This window comes from Podarcis bocagei (genome assembly GCF_964188305.1).
Source record: "Podarcis bocagei genome assembly, chromosome: 2".
Classification (NCBI taxonomy): domain Eukaryota; kingdom Metazoa; phylum Chordata; class Lepidosauria; order Squamata; family Lacertidae; genus Podarcis; species Podarcis bocagei.
This window is the reverse complement of record NC_138126.1, coordinates 79,766,205-79,782,844: the sequence shown is the minus strand read 5'-3', so window position 1 is coordinate 79,782,844 and position 16,640 is coordinate 79,766,205. Positions and strand designations below refer to the sequence as shown.

The 16,640-nt window shown below is 44.6% G+C and overlaps 1 protein-coding gene across 1 annotated transcript; it reads left to right on the top strand.

Moving 5' to 3' along the window:
- The first annotated feature begins 3,562 nt into the window (after nucleotides 1–3,562).
- Nucleotides 3,563–13,612, top strand: MSX2 (msh homeobox 2). Its single transcript, XM_081178832.1, has 2 exons — nucleotides 3,563–3,923; nucleotides 11,473–13,612. Exons 1-2 carry the CDS (start codon nucleotides 3,578–3,580, stop codon nucleotides 11,895–11,897), a joined length of 771 nt encoding a protein of 256 aa, XP_081034958.1. The 5' UTR covers nucleotides 3,563–3,577; the 3' UTR covers nucleotides 11,898–13,612.
- Nucleotides 13,613–16,640: the final 3,028 nt, after the last annotated feature.

The window sequence follows — 16,640 nt, the reverse complement described above, 5'->3', positions numbered from 1 at the left end:
CGGTGTAATTATCTATAGCCCTTCGGCCGATCGGTCCTTGCGCTTCATTGTTCCCTGTTTACATACATTGTTTCCTGATTTTCATCAATTCTCATTTACCTGTCATTAAGGGGAGGAGAATCCGGGGGTACCCAGCACAAGAGCAAAGGCAGGCGTTTTAACAAGTTGACCAGACAATGAGTTGTTTTCCGTCTCTCTCGCTCTCCGCCCCCTTCACTTTCTGCACATTTTGCAACTTGACAGACTAAATGTGGACCTGAATACAGAAGGAAGAAGACGACAGTATACAGCATCTTCCCAAATAATTAAAGTTCTGCCGTTTACATGGAGGAATCCGAATCATGGTGCCTTTGTGGGTCCCATTACCCACCTATCCTAAAATAGGCTTCAAGTCAATGGCATTTGAAAGATTGGGTGTGCGTGCAGGAGAGAGCTGCAGAACTGGATGCAGGTACTTATTTGAGGGGCACTAAAAATAAATAAAAAGTAAACAACTCACAAACGTGCAAACGCCAAAATACAGTAGGAGGAAAAGAGAATTCAAAAGTCGCTGACCTAGGCTTGCAAATGCGAAAATAAATTCCACTCGAACTAAATATAAAGGGCAGGCGTGCAGAGGTTCCGAATTCCAGGTTGCATATGAGGGGAGGTTTCTCTTTACTGCACGTTTACTTCGAATTAAGTACCACTGTGTTCAGTGAGATGCGCGCCAAAATAAGAACACGTACGATTACGGTATTTCACGCGTTTCTTCTTGACCCTGGAAGTCGATGTGCCTTCGCGTGTACGGCCCTTCAGTAATTCGAAAGGGGCAGCACAGAACCTTGCAAATCAATGGCTACAACATTACCATGCATAGCTGTCACCTTTCCCCTTTTCTTGCGAGGAATCCTATTCGGAATAAGGGACTTTCCCTTTAAAAAGGGGAAACGCTGACAGCTTTGGTCTCACTATGGTCTCACTGGAAAGCAGGCTGCACCCTAACGTTCCTTTCGCCTTTAGAAGCGACTGGGAATAGAGTGGAGGTGGCAGGAATTGATTAGGTTTTCAAAGCAGAGCGACTGTCTCTCGTACCCCCAGCAGATGCACGTACATGATCACTTAAAAGCTTCCGGCAGTCCTCGACGGGAGAGCCCCTTTCATGAAGGCGGAAGCAGTAATCCTTGGTACCTGGCTGAAGGTACCTAACTATCATTTTTAAGATGAAATATTAACGATCACGCCGGGAAAATAATGAGAGCTAAAAGCAGATTTTAGAGAAGATGATGTACAGCGTCCGCCTGTCCCAATGGAAGTGATGGACTGATGGACACAAAGTGGTGGGGTAGGCAAGAAAAGCTCCTCCGTCCCCGTCCCCACCCCCCATCCTTCAGTTCACCCTGCACTTCCAAGCGTGGAAAGAGCAACAACATTTAAGAACAATTAGAATAAACTTTTCCTAGCATCAGCGATGCAGAAACAAACGACAATAAAGTCAGGGGGTTTTGATGTTAAGCCTATCAAGAGTTAATAGTTGTGTATTTTTCACGGTTTCTCCTCCCCGGAGGTGAAGAACACGGGAAGACTTCAGCCTTACATTCGTTTTACGTACACGCCCCCCCCCAACAAACCACGCGGAACTCGAAAAGAAACGTTATTGCAAGTAAATGGGATTTATTGTCGTTGTAAATATTGCAGAAGATGAGGGAAGAGAATTAGAGAATAGATTTTCCTCCATCAGATTCCTCCTCAACGCTACCTGGGACTCTCGATCGCTCGAGCAGCCGAGCTGTAATCCTGCCTGTCTGACACTTCTGTTCCCACACACACACCCCTCCACGTTTTAATAACCAACAATAGTTACCAACGGATAATTAAGCTGCTATCATTACGACATTAAATTAATTACGATGCAAAAAAAAAATGATTTGCTTTTCTCGGGCTGGCAATTGAAATGTCACTTTAAAATTAACACACCTCGTTGGCTTAAATGGGATGAAGTCGAAAAGTGGGACGAGGACATACGCGGGCATCCTGGAGGCTGTTTGATGCGCTGGCCGATGAAGGAGTGCAGAGTCAGGCTCCCGGCTTATTAAAGATGCATCTGTTTGTCATCAAGGGTTAGGCGCCTGCAATTTACATTACTAACTTAATCATTGGCGGCGGGGGGAGGACTTATCGGTCCCTCTCCAATGCATTTAATTTGTTCTCTTATAATAGACTACTTACAGCTGCAGGGAGAGGTTAGTAAGCAGTAAAGGAGTCCTCCCTTACTGCTAATACGATCCATCCAAAGGACTGTCTAGAGATGTTGTGCAGAGGAGTTTATTGGAGCGGATTAAATCCCAAATGGTCTGCCTTTTGATGCTCCTGCCCCACCCCTTCCCCTCCGGTTCACTCAGCTGGTCTGGACTATCCGTTTACCGCGTTCAAAGCACTGGTCGTAGAGATCTGAAAGGCCCTGTCTGGAAAATAATGCTGGGTCTCCAACTCCCCAAAATAAAAAGCCATCTGTCCCCTTCGGAATTTGGAAGCGCACCTTCCTTGCGCCCGTGTTTATTCTCCAGTATGATTTGCAATGTTCTGGAGGGGCACTTGGAAAGGAGGCCGCTTCCCTTACCGATAAAGGCGCGCACAGAACCTTGACCACTACGTCCATTTCACCCACCCAGCCGCCCCTCTGTAACCTGGAAGTGAAACGTGCCATCGCTTCGCTGCCACCCTTCCTGGGGTCCCTACAAGACACCCCCTGCCCCCCGATGCCCCTTCTTGGGAGGAAGATCTTATTGGTGGTGGTGATGGGCCCCCTTATGGGCTGTGGGCGATCGCTGCCTGAACGCGCCACGCTGGCGCCCCTGGAACAGGCAAGATGGCCCGCGGGGGGCATTCATTGGTATTTTATTTCGGGAGAATCTGAGTATTATAATAATAAGTCGATGACCTTGGCAGGGCCTCGGTGCGCTCTTGAGCGTTGGGTTGCCAGGGCTCACCGGCCAGGACTCTTGCTGGCCGGCAGATTTCGCTTTCGGGAAGGCAGGAGTTTTCCAGAGAGCGAGCGAGCGAGCAGGATGGGGGTGGGATCTGCCCTCTCCGAGCTTCCTCTTCGTATCATCGGCCCTAATTACTCCGCTGACTTTCCTGTTTTGGCAAAGTTACAGCGCTGGAAAGCTCCCTAATCACACAGCTCCGCTCGCTGCCCGTGTCATTAACTTCTAATTTATTTAAAAGGAAGGCAGAGTGCGGGGGAGGGGAGGGAAAAAAAACCTCCTCCGCTCCGACCCGTCCGGAGCCAATGGCGTGAGTCAGCGCGTGACGTCACGGCCGGGAGGCGCCTCCCATTGGCCGAGCCGCGTTTACTCAACTTCCCAGAGGAGGAAACGGCCAGAAGTCTCCCAAAAAAGGGGAGGAAAAAAAAGTTGCTCGGCTGATTCGGGTCTGCGGCGAGCCGAGCTAGTGCGTCCGGGAGCGAGCGCGAGAGATCGAGGGGTCGGGAGACCGAGGAGCAGCAGCAGCAGCGACAGCAGCAGCAGCCGAAGGGAACGCCGGGCGGCAGCAGCAGCAGCTCTCGAGGCGGAGATCGTCGCGAAGCTGCGCCGCGATGTCTTCTCCGTCGAAGGCGAAGGAGGTGTTCTCGTCCGACGAGGAGGGCCCCGCCGCCGCCGGGCCCGAGGAGCGGCGCCCCGTCAAGGTGTCCAGCTTGCCTTTCAGCGTCGAGGCGCTGATGTCCGACAAGAAGCCCCCTCGCGAGACGGGCGGCGGCGGCGGCCTCGACGGGGCGGGCTTGGGCACTTCCAGGAACCTGCTCTTGCCGGGTCACGGCGCCAGGGAAGCGGCCAGCCCCGGGGGGCTTACAAAAACCTTCGAGACGTCGTCGGTTAAATCCGAGAACTCCGAGGACGGCTCGTCGTGGATCCCGGAGGCCGGCAGATACTCCCCTCCCCCAAGTGAGTCTCGGGGTCGGGAGGGTTGCGAGGGAAAACATCCCTCGGGGGGTGTGGGATGGAGGGGGTGTGGGTAGAGGGGAGGAAATAGTTAGCAGGACTCTTTCTCCGGCCGTCGAGGGACCAGCCGCTTCGCCGCAGTCTGAGCTCCCGCCATAGCCGAACTTTTGGGGCAGCAGGAGGGGAGCGAGGCGCTGCGCCGGATCCCTCAACCTAGACTCTCGAGAAAGGCGCTTTTGCAGGGCGAAGCAGAAAGCACGATTCCAGGAAACAAGGAGGGAGCCCTTTCAACCCCATAGCCAGCTTTTGCGGCCAAGCCTTCATTTGGTTTGCATGTACAGTAAGGAACAGAAGAATGACCAAAGAATTCCGCGCGCTCCCGCCGCGATCTTCTTTAGGCTGGACCCGCCCGGAACTGTCCAAAAAAACCTCCGGCGGCCGAGACGCCTCGAGAGCCGGCTGTTCCAGCGCCAGCGACCCTCTCCTCGCCGCATTAGTCATGCCTCCTTCCAGCTGCCGTTGGCAAGAGGGAGATGGTCTTGCGCTACCGCGTCTAGGCTGTTTCCCCCCATCCCCCAGGATGATGGATCGCAGTCGAATCTCTCCTTTCTGCCGCGACGCCTTTTCAGTGACTCTCGCCTAGTTCAGTCATTTTAATTTTTGCAGTAGTTCACACACACACCCCACGCTGTCTTCTCGGTAGGCAAAAACCTGGCAAGGCGGGGAATCGACGGTGGTTTCTTATAATCTCCCTCGGTTGCCTTTCCTGGTGCACCTGCAGCAGCCGGAGCAGGCAGCCTCCGGCTCCTCCGCGCACCTCGGGCTTTCTCTCTTTACCCTTAACTGCGCGCCTCTCTCAATGGAGCCCATGTAGGGCCTCCAAACTTAGCCCAGGGACAGAATAAATGGGGAAGATAGAAGCGGGAAAGATCAACCTTCTTGTTTCTTCCTCACTAGTCGAGAACTGCCAGCTCCATTGAACCTGGACGGCAGTTTCCAGTCTGTGAGGAAATGCGCTCCGTGACAGCATCGCCCATCGCTTTGGCTTTCAAAGGTCTCTTCGCTTAAGAAGGTTTATGCAAACCACATTGTTTTGGAGCACTGGTTTCCTGGGACAGATTTCTGGACAGTTTCCCAATGTTCTGAAACCTGTTTTTTATTATTAATATTTTATTTATAATTTTCACCCTTAAAACAGTTGATAGTAACCCATATACCAATTACACATTTAGTTTTGACTTTTTGCCATCCTTTCCATGGTTCACTTATTTTCTTTTCCATTACATATTCTAATTAATCCCTATATTTTCTTTTTCTCAATTTTATATCTCAATAATGGTTACTGCTGAATTTACTCTGCTAGTGTACCTTTTTAATATGCTTACAGTGATTTTCCAAATACAGTCAACAAAACATTTCCAATCTCCCTTAAATATTTTTTCATCTTGATCTCTTATTCTGTTTGTCAGTCTTGCTGCAAACATTCTGAAATCTGTTTGGAGTCTGAAAAGTGTGGCTTCCTCCCTCGCGCCCAACCATGGCTTTTCTTAATGCCTTTGATCCATCTTTATTTCATTTTCTACGATTTTCTCTTTATGCTCATAACAGAGTTCTTGATACTGTTGTGCAAGTGCATGCACACATCTGTCCTTATCGCAGCCCACCTCTGCTTCATCTCATTCTTTGGATATTGGGGTGGTGGTGTTGATAATGGAAGGTACTGTGTTTCTTTTAATGTTAAAGGGGCAACTGTGGCGATAGTAATGCCTATATTTCCCCCCAGAAGCTGTTCCTCTCTCAGAAAACATTTTGTATGCAGCAGAAAAATAGTAAATTGATACTCTGCTTAATTGGAAATAAATTCCACTAATAGAAATATGAACAAAGAACCTGATGGAACCTTAAATGTCTGTTGTGGCATTTGCTTTCATAGGCCAGAGTTCATTTCATCCACCACAAAGTGGGATCTGTCACACGAAAAACTTGTACCAGAACAAATGTGTTGATAGCTTCCACCACACACTTTCTTTTAATGCAGTTTACTTCCAGCTAAGCTGAATCAGAGTACAAGTTGCTATATTTCCCCCCTCCCCAGATGGTGGGAAATGGGTGGCAAGGAAGAGTTGTTCTCATCATCTCTGTTTCTATACCGATTTTTCTCCGCTTGCATTTGGTAAAAGACCCCCAAAGGCAATCAAGGCCTAGCTTTTTCTTTTCTGCGTTCCCTTGCCTTGTTGCCTCATCCTGCACACCTTTGCTCAGAGGTCATTCTCATCGAGTTAAGTGAGACTTAACTCCCAAGTAAACTGGCATAGGATTACACACTGACCACGGCCACCCCAAGGCCAGAAAATTGTGGTTTATTCTAAATCTGAATAGCATCATTATTGTTAGTGCAAGCCTAACCATGTCCACTCTGAATTCAGCAGGACTTGCTATTATGGAGTTTATCCCCAGTTAAGTAGCATTAGGATTGCAGGCACAGACTTCTTCCCAGTTTCCCTAAGCAATCAGAAACTGTTTGTAATTCTAAATACAAATAACTGGCAAAGGGTTTTGTGAGTGTGGGTTTGTTTTAACAAAACGAAGCATATTTAAGTATCCACTGGAATTTCAGTGTATTTGTTTATAGCTTTCCACAGAATTATTTCATGTCTGTGGTGCTTTTGCCTGCCTTTGGGTTTCAGGACATGAAGCCAACTTGGGTTAAGAGAGCACTCATCAAAAGAATCTAACTCCCATCTTAAGACAATTTCACTTAAAAGTTATAGTTCATCTGATTTCAGTGGAACTTTTAATGGAATGCGTTTCCAACTGAAGAAAAGTTGAGGGAGTGAAAAAAATCCCAGAGGAGCTTTCTGAATAGTGGAACTGCCATTCTTCAGCGTCTATTAAAAAATTACTAAATTGCTCTAGATAGTGTCTCAGGTCTGGTTGACTCCAAAACTCGTTTATTTTCCACATAAAAAATAGGAGTTATCTAGTGAGAGTTTATATTTCCTGGATAATAAAATAAAATGAAAGTCACTTCAAGAAAATAGTAAAAGGAGAGGATATAGGAATGGTGGGTTTTAAAAAAAATGCACAAATAAGATATTATAGTACAAAATATGATATATTCCAGTATAAATGTATAGAGGTATGCTGATAGTAAAGTTAACATTGTAGATTCTCAATATCTTTGAAACTGTTGCACCACATGACAAGGAAAAGTGGGGAAATTCATCAGAAATAAAGGAGAAATGGATTAAGGTTTTCTAGGTGTACAGACAGTATGCATAGTTAGGAGATCATTTTTTTTAATTACATTGATTTTAGTATAGGCATCTCCCCCTTGACGCAGCAGCTGTAATACTGTATTTTGAAAGTTCCTGTTAAAAGCAAAAGTTAAGAGCACCCATTATCTGGAAAAGTATTTTCCCAAATATTCTCATACTGAAAAGTTGCGCTTTCCCTATTACCACTTAAAACAAATGGCATTTAATCTGCCCTTCTTCACATCTAGATCCAAGGATACAAGCCTAACAGAACCTCCTTTATTAAAGCTGCATTCCTATACACACAAATTTGGGGATACGCTTCCATGAAACTCCGTGCTCCTGTATTACTGAATAATTCTCCTGGGAGACTTGTTCTCATGGCGCCTTAAAGAGATTATGCGGTTTGCAAAAAAGCAATTCCTGAACTTCAGGAGAGCGTATTGTTTTCCTGAGCAATATCTAGTTGTGCCTATAGAAATAAGCCTTCTAATTATGATCTTTGTTCAGCCACAAATATGTGTGACAGTTATTAGCAAATCAACATGTGCTTTAATTAGTGTGGGCTTGGGAAAGACTGAATGCTTCTCTTAATATGTTCCAATAACAACCCACTTGTTGCATTATGTAAATGATGAATGTCATTCCTAAATGCCATGCTACAAATCACTTATCTTTGGGCATATGGGTAAAACTTAATTTACAGCACAATCCTAACATAAGCATGGGATAAAGCTGTGAGTGAAGTTACTCTCACTACCCATTCTCTGCATGCATGCACACACTTAGAAATCAACCCCATTGATTTAAATGGGGCTTCCTGACACATAAATGCATATCCAAGTTTACTGTATTTTTCACCCCCTAAAAAAAATCACCTCCTTTAAAAAGACCAAAAAAGAAAAAATCAGAAGCAAAACATCTCTTCCAAATCCTTACTGTGACAATAGTACCATTTATTCTGAAATGTGCCAGCTATTTAAACAATCTTAGGTTTAATTCTATTCTAGACAGCGTTCGCCTCTTAAACCAATATTTCCCTCAAAACTATTCTGAAATTCTGAGGCTGCAATCCTAAACAAGCTTATTCAAGAGTAAGTCCCATTGGAAAGTGCTTAGTGAACAGACATAGAATTATACTGTAAATTTTCAAGTGGTCTCTTTAAGATTGTGATGTTTATCACAAGTGCTTGCAAGTCCCAATAACAGTATAGGTTAATTTCATGTCGAATACAGTCTTAGGATCCTGATGCTGGCAATTCCTATTTATGCATTTCCCTTGCTTTTCTCATAGCCTTGCTGAGCCCTGAAAGTCCTGCTACTGAAATGTAAATTATGCTTTAAAAAGAGTCGGGACTATTACTATTACAGGCTTTGGGGTGTAATGGAACAAGATATGAAACAAATTCCACTGCCTGTATTAGCTACAGATGTTTGCACACACACACATATATGCATATGTCATAAAAAGTACATGTTGAATCAGTGTGTTGACTTCCTTTTACATTTTTTGTTGCTGGCTTAGAATACAGAGATCTAAAATGGTGATGGTGGGGAGAGCAGTCAAGACTTTGCTCCCAGATCACAAGTCTACCACTGATTTCAATGAAAGGCTTGGCAATTAGTGCAGTCACAGTGTGTGGGGGGGGGAACCCTGTCGGACTCCCGTGTCCTCAGGCAAAGCTTCAGCTAAACTTTCTGATAAAATACGTAATTCATGCTGGATAAATCATAACAACTAGTGGCCGGGGATGCATTTATTTCTATCCTTTATGAAACTTTAAAAATCAAAAAACCCACAGCCAACTACTAACTCTTTCCTTTAGTAACACGTTCTACTTCCCACTTCAGTAAGGGCCCCTAGAAGTTCTTGCTTCTCCAGATCTTACTAAGATGAGCACATTGGAGCATATTATGCACCTGATTTTCTGACCAGAGGTTTTCAGATGCCCTAGACTGTTTGTAGGACTCTCCGCTAGGATACCATACATAGAGGGCATTATTGCACAAAAGAAGGATGACCAGCTGTTTTGGCAACAGTCTTGTTTCAGTAAGATGGTATCTTTGCAGTAGATTTTTCGTTAAAGCTCTCCATAAGGTTCTGCAAAGGCCTGGACAGTGATATGGGGATGCAGGTGGGCTGTAACATTACTGTAATCACATCCTATAGCATTCGGGAACACTGGAGCCAACACTGTTGCCATGTTGACTGTTGTTAAGGATATGAGACTTGTCAGTGTACCTTCACAGTCCTCCATCTGCTCACCTGAAATCTCTGTATCCCTTACAGCAGACGTGAGCTTATCGGATCTCCTTTGTTTTTCACTAGATCTGCCAGCCAGAACCAAGTGCTAAGGACATACAGTTAGAATTAAAGAACAATCTGGGCTCAGGGATTTGTTTTCAGTACAAGAACAGAGCTTACAGTCCTTTCACGCAAAGTCTACTCCTCTTTAGTTTTCTTATTTCAGCAGATGGGTAAAGTGGCTGTTGCTATTACTAAATAATTGGTTTTTGGGAACCCTTAACCACCTACTGGAAATTGCCCAGAGATCTCTCAGTAAATCCTGATCTACATTTTGCCCACCCTTGCCTTACAGAAACAAATACCCATTGGATTCCTACTGGTGCAAGGAGTAGAGCATAGCAGAGCATGCAATAATGCTTTTAAAATATGTGTAAAATTTGCTTGGTGGATTCTAAGATCCTCACTGAGTGTGGGGTATTCTATTCTGTTTTCTATCTGTACACCCAAGATGTTTTAAGCATACAATTTAAAACGTAAGATGTGAATGTAACAAATAGATATATTGTACATGCAGACTCCTCAGGCACCTGCAATCAGGTGTGGCTTCCTGTCAAGTGTATTCCTGATAGCAGACCCAAATCTGCTGCTAGGTGATGTGCAAAATAGCTAGGATAGTTTCCAAACAGGCTACTATATTTTGGGGGCAGGGGGGATCCCTGTGTGCTGTCTTCATTACATTAGCTGAGCTTCTGAAGGTTTCAAACAAGGAAGAAAAAAAGAACCCCCATAAAAAAACCTTAAAAAACCTGAACTAGGATATATTGCGTAGATGAAATAAAGCAGGGGTGGCCAACAGGTAGATTGTGATCTACTGGTAGATCTTGGGGTGCCTGCAGCAGATCGTGGGACCCCTTCCCCCCAAAAAAGCTTGGATTTCTCCCAAAAAGCTCAACTTTGGTCAATCCAATGAGTAGATCACTGTCAGGTTTTTTTTTTTTTATAGTGGGAGTAGATCAGTCTCTTGAAAGTTGGACATGTCTGATTTAAAGCATACAAAGAAATGTAATAGATGGATCATTGCTTTGATCCCGCATCAGATTTTTAAAATAGGGGGCGCAGTAGTTTCACAGAACAACATGTGTCTGCTACAGCCAGATTGCAAACATCCACATAATAAGCAGAAATATAGGCTATCCCTTTTAAAGTTTAACGTATCATTCCCATTTTCCATTTTTAAAAAGGGGTCCTTCTTGGTGTGTCAGAATTTCCTGTGTTCTGCTTTCTTTCATATTTGCCCTCCCATAAACATAATCTCATGCGTTCTTCTTAAGCCAACAGTCTTATCTTAGTGTTTTGATGTCTGGGGGGTGGGAGGTACAATTGGGCCTGGTTGCCTTTGTGCAGCCAGTAATGGACTATTCTGCTTGTTACCATCGTCATCATAATTTTTTTAAACTATTAGCATGTGGCCCTCACTCCACATACGTAAGAGTCAGAGCCATTGATTTAAACAGGACTTGCCTCTGAGTAGACATGGCTAGGATTGTACTGCTGTTATAATTTATACCCCATTCGTACGCTGAAGGGATGTGGGTGGCGCTGTGGGTTAAACCACAGAGCCTAGGACTTGCCGATCAGAAGGTCGGCGGTTCGAATCCCCGCAACAGGGTGAGCTCCTGTTCTTCGGTCCCTGCTCCTGCCAACCTAGCAGTTCGAAAGCATGTCAAAGTGCAAGCAGATGAATAGGTACTGCTCCGGCGGGAAGGTAAACGGCATTTCCGTGCGCTGCTCTGGTTCGCCAGAAGCGGCTTGGTCATGCTGGCCACATGACCCGGAAACTGTACGCCGGGTCCCTTGGCCAAGAAAGCAAGATGAGTGCCGCAACCCCAGAGTCAGCCACGACTGGACCTAATGGTCAGGGGTCCCTTTACCTTTTACCATACTCTAAAAAGGAGAGAAGAAGCTGCTTTTGCAACATTTGGCAGTGATCATCCACTCCCCCCCCCCGCTCCCAGCTTTGGTAACTGATCTTTGTTTTCCTTTCCAGGACACCTGAGTCCCACAGCCTGTACGCTGAGGAAGCACAAGACCAACCGGAAGCCCCGGACACCTTTCACCACCTCCCAGCTGTTGGCTTTGGAGCGCAAATTCCGCCAGAAGCAATACCTCTCCATTGCCGAAAGGGCTGAATTTTCAAGCTCGCTGAACCTCACAGAGACCCAGGTCAAAATCTGGTTCCAAAACCGGAGGGCCAAGGCAAAGAGACTGCAGGAAGCAGAGCTGGAGAAGTTGAAAATGGCAGCGAAGCCCATGTTGCCATCTGGCTTTAGCCTTCCTTTCCCCATCAACTCCCCTCTCCAGGCGGCCTCACTCTATGGAGCATCTTATCCCTTTCACAGACCTGTGCTTCCCATCCCACCTGTAGGACTCTATGCTACTCCCGTCGGATATAGCATGTACCATTTATCGTAAGAAGATCAGAAAGCAAAGCAGCGGCGCAATCAGAGACTTTCTGGTGGATCTTGCCCAGTTCAAGAGTGCAGTACAAAAGCCAATTACTGGTCATTTTTCTGCATGTTTGTATGTGCCTTATCAAGTTTATAGGAGTTTGAAACAAAAAGCAGAGCCTGTATTCTGCAGGCTGGGGAACCAGCCAGGTGTGATCTCAACACATAGAATCTGATCCTGAAAGAGAAGGGTTGGGTTTTTTTAAAACATACATGCTTAAAGTAATATAGTTTGTTTATATACTGCACATGGGGGCGGGAAAGGAATCAATACTTAAATCATGCATTTTTGCAGCATTTCTGTTTCCCCGCGATGTTTGCAGTGGGGTGTCAAACCATGTTTTGTTTTTTAAAATAGGAGCAGTTCATTCTTTAAGGCGAGAAAGCTGCAGCTTGATCCTATGCATGTTTACTCAGAAGTAAGTCCCACCCTGTTCAGCGGCGCTTACTCCGCGTTTAAATGTGGCTGTAGGTACGTTCCCATGTGTTGTTTGACTTGGTGGGGGAAATTTAGATATAAACATGGATTTTATTTCTAAGACCAACTTTGGAAATAAAAGCAGACTTTCAAGTAGAGGCAAGGAGTTAGTTTCTGCATTTCCGGCTGGGTTCTCTGTTGCAGTCTAGGCCTTAAATGGACGTGTAGGCAGTTGGAGTACTCTGAATGCAGAATGCTGGGCCATCCAGCAAGGCAGTCTGCAAATATTTGACCTAGAGTAGTTCCGTTGGAATAGATGGGATTGATCCAGATAAAGGGACCTACTATGCAAAGGATTAATGCCAATGATAATTTTATTCATCCTTAGTTTGCAGTTTATTCTTGCTTATAAGACATCAAATAAGGGGTTTGTATGTATGCAGTGGCCAAGAAGGCAGGCCGAGAGCTTGAGAAGAGTTCTGTCCTGATCCCGTTGTCCCCTGGTTTGCTTCAGAATTGCCACTTACAGTCAAGTACTTGACTTTTGGAACGATATCAGGAGGGGACACAAAACAGAGGTATGAAGAAAAGAGGTGTTGCTTTTCAGAAGTGTGTGTGTGTGTGCATGTGTGTGTGTGTACATGTCTGCATTCATGTGCAGAGAGACTATCAAAACCGTGTTGCAAAGTTGTTTTGTTTTTATTGCAATATTCTGTGTTTTAACCATTATTAGCTTATAGAAATGAATTTGTGCTTAAATGTTTCTTGAAACACCCATAGATCCAGACAAACAAACAAACCTATGGGAACTACATAGTGCCACTGACTCTAAATGCAGGACTCACCTTCCCAGGCTTTTAATATTTTTTTCAGGCTGGAAGAGTTCTGTTTAGTGTGCTTGGTACTATAATAACCCATTTTTATTATTCTAATTATTTTATTATTACTATTGCTAAACTTCATGGTAAAGTGTCTATAGAGGATGCCGACTGTTGAAGACAGGACTTCTCAAAGATGTATTTTTGGCATGTTTATAAAAGAAAAAGGGCCACACAATTTGTTTTGGAGTTTTGTTTTGTTTTTGACCCGCTACAAGCTGTGTTGTGAATCTTATCCATTAGCTCAGTTCTACCCTTTCATCCCCAGCATATTAAAATCCCTTTGAAAGGGATGCCTTGTACAATTTTATATATTTTATTGAAGATTTATTATTTCTTATCTCTTTTATTTAGAATTAAATTAAAAAACCTTGTTTAATTGTGTGTGGGTTTGTCCGTGCTTGGAGTTATTTATTTTAAAACACTTGAAGCCAAAGAAACTGTTATCATTTGTGTCTCGTTTTTCAGTTCTTCAGAAATTTAAGGCTGAACGAAGGCCAAATCCGCAAACAAACTTGTGTTGCTATAATTCAAATAAAACAGGCAAATCTTATGGACCCTCTCTTCATTTAGGCTGCAATCCTATACTCACTGGGAGTAAGAACCCATTGAACTTACTTCTAAGTAGACATGTGTGGGGTTGTAATGTTCCATTACTGAATACAGACTATCAATACTGGGATTTTGGCTTTTTCATTTATACCTGGCTTTGGTAAAGTTACTCATTGTTTACACCATTAGTAAGTAACTTAGTAAGTAGCAATTCTCCGGATAGAGTAAGATAATTTTTTGATTCCCTTCAAAGTGGTGACAGAGCTGGCCTCTTGCTGCTCATTGCTGCACTCACTTTGATAGGACTTGGTCTTAAATAAGTGCATACATGATTGCTGCTCGGGTCAAAGTGAAGGACCAGGTCGTTTGAGAAAATGTCAAGGACTATATTATTAAGGAAGAAGATCACTTTTAAAATGCACAGGTACAACTGTGCTGAGCAAAGGCAAAAGCTAGCCCAGGCTGTCCATCAGAACTTGCACTGGATATCTGACCTCTGCCAGCTTGAAATTGACTTGGTAGCTGAGGAATTGTGGAAAGGAGGTAATGTCAAGCTACTACTTGCCCAAGATAGAGACAACTCGATCCAGAAAGCCCAGATGTGTTGATGCTTTTATACACCCAAGTTGTTTGTGACTGTTGCCGGAAATCCTTCTCCTTGATTAGAGAGTGTGTTTTTGCATTCCCAACCGGTGACTAGCTGAGCTGAGGAAATTTATTACTCTTTCTTCACAGGATGAGAGACAAATTGAATTAACTGGTCTGCCTTATTTTAGCTTTCTGAGGTAAAGATGCATTTTATAGGTCCTCTTGTTCCAAATACTGCATCCCTCATGACTGCCGTGAAGTGGTGAATTTTTTTACAAAGGAGCATTTCTTTGTTCTATAACAGTCTGAACTTTTGAGAATGAAGGAAAGCTCTGCTTTTAAAAGGGAGAAACATAAACAAAGGCGTCTTGGATTATAGAACAACAATCCCCATGGAAAGGCTGGGGTTGTTTTATTTTATTTTAAGAAGAAGCTTTAAAAAGCGACCAGGTCAGCATCTATCAGAATTAATGTCTGGAGAATCTTGATGCTACAGAGGGATTAACTAGGCATCCCTTCTGACTCTTGATTTTCCATAATAATACGTGGCACGTATGCAGCATTTTTAGACAGGCCTCCGTAGGTTTATGCAGAAGTAAGTTCTACTAAGTGCACTGAGACTTAACATCACAATCCTAACCATGTCTGTTCAGAGTAAGTCTTATTGAATACCCTGTGGCTTACTCCCAGGTAAATGTGGCCTCAGATGCACTGGAATGTAGTCCTAGACTGTTCAAAGCACTTCACACACATTCACTGAGGCTACTAGGCCACTTATTTGGAAGCAGGCCTAGTGGAATTCCATTCCATTTGCTTCTGAGTAGACATGGTTAGGGTTGTGCTGTTATTTATATTTATGTTTTTGCAATAGCCCTGTAAGGTCAGTTAGAATGCCCATACAGCAGGTGGAGAACTCAGGCTGAGAGGAAGTGATTTGCTTAAGGCCACAAACAGAGCAATCCTATACTGAGAGGTAAACCACTTAGATGCTCACCAGGTTATACATATGATTACACCTCGACTGAGTTCATGGCAGAGGCAAGATATGAACCTGGTTCCATCTCCCACGGTGCTTCCTGATGGGGGCTTAATTCGCAAATGGGTCATTGGCCACGACAACAGTAAGAAACTGGATTTTCCACTGGAAAGGGTGAATGTGAATTAAATGGAGGGGGGGAAGGCTGGCATTTTAATGCCAACGATGTTGTCTAGATGCCACAGAAACGTAGGTGCAAGAGGAGCACCAATCCTCTAGTAAACAATCATTTGGAAGCATCTTTGGGGTCCAGAGTTGCAACCCACTTAGTCCAGAGCAGTTGGGTTCATGGGGATGCAATGATGGAGGAAACTTCACCTGTAGCATTTTTTTGCCTGCCCTGCAGCTGTTCGATACAGGAGTCTTGATGTGAAGAGACAGGGGAATGATCAGGGGGAAGGCCTAACCAAACAAAACACGCTGTTTTCTCAGGGCAAAGTATGGAATCTGAAAGAAACCGGATTAAGGTACCCGAATCGATGTCTCTTATCTCTTCGCCGCCACCCCCTACTTTACCAGCCTCCTCCGCAGCCCTTTCTAATTATCGTTTATAGCTGTGCTATTAAAAAAACATAGAGGAGGGGGTTTTCTGTTTAAAAGAACGATTTGCCTTAATTTAGCCGAGAAGAGCGAGAGGGAAGGGAGCCTCCAGTGATCCTAGATGCCCTTAAAAATAACTGAGCCAGGGGAGGGTTATAAAGCAAAAAGAAAGCAGGAGTCCTTGGGCATAAATCAACGGTGTCAGGGATTACTAGGAAATCTCCGCGCTGGAAATTCTTTGAGCAAGGGAGCTTTAAGGGTGTTAGGAACGATCGTGCAAGGGGCTCCAGGATTTATTGCAGAAGGCCAGGGTGTTGCGGGGGGGGGGGTTACTCCTAAGCCCCCCCTATCAAGTCCCCTTTTTTGCAGAGACAATTCCCGGCTGCTTCTTCCAAGTGGAATTGCACCCGGCGCCCAGTTGATTAACCTAGCCCAATCGAAAGGCCGGGTAAATTGAGTATTAGGTTTTATGGGAGGGAGGGGTCTTTAAACACACGAGCGCGCGCACACGAGATTTCATCGCGGCTCTAATGGGAGTGCCCCGGAGGCGCGCGCGTGTTTAAAGTGAGTAAAATGAATCAATTACATGCCGCGATCTCGGGGAGCAGCGCTGTATTATTACCCCCAAATTCCACCCCTTCACAAAAAAATAAAAATAAAATAACCTCCTCCGCAAGAACCCGAGAAAGCGGCTCT

Bases quoted from the DNA above. Each gene is read 5' to 3' on its own strand.
- MSX2 (XM_081178832.1), top strand. From the start codon at position 3,578: ATGTCTTCTCCGTCGAAGGCGAAGGAGGTGTTCTCGTCCGACGAGGAG. The intron at 3,924-11,472 runs GTGAGTCTCGGG...TTTCCTTTCCAG, and splicing joins CAGATACTCCCCTCCCCCAA to GACACCTGAGTCCCACAGCC.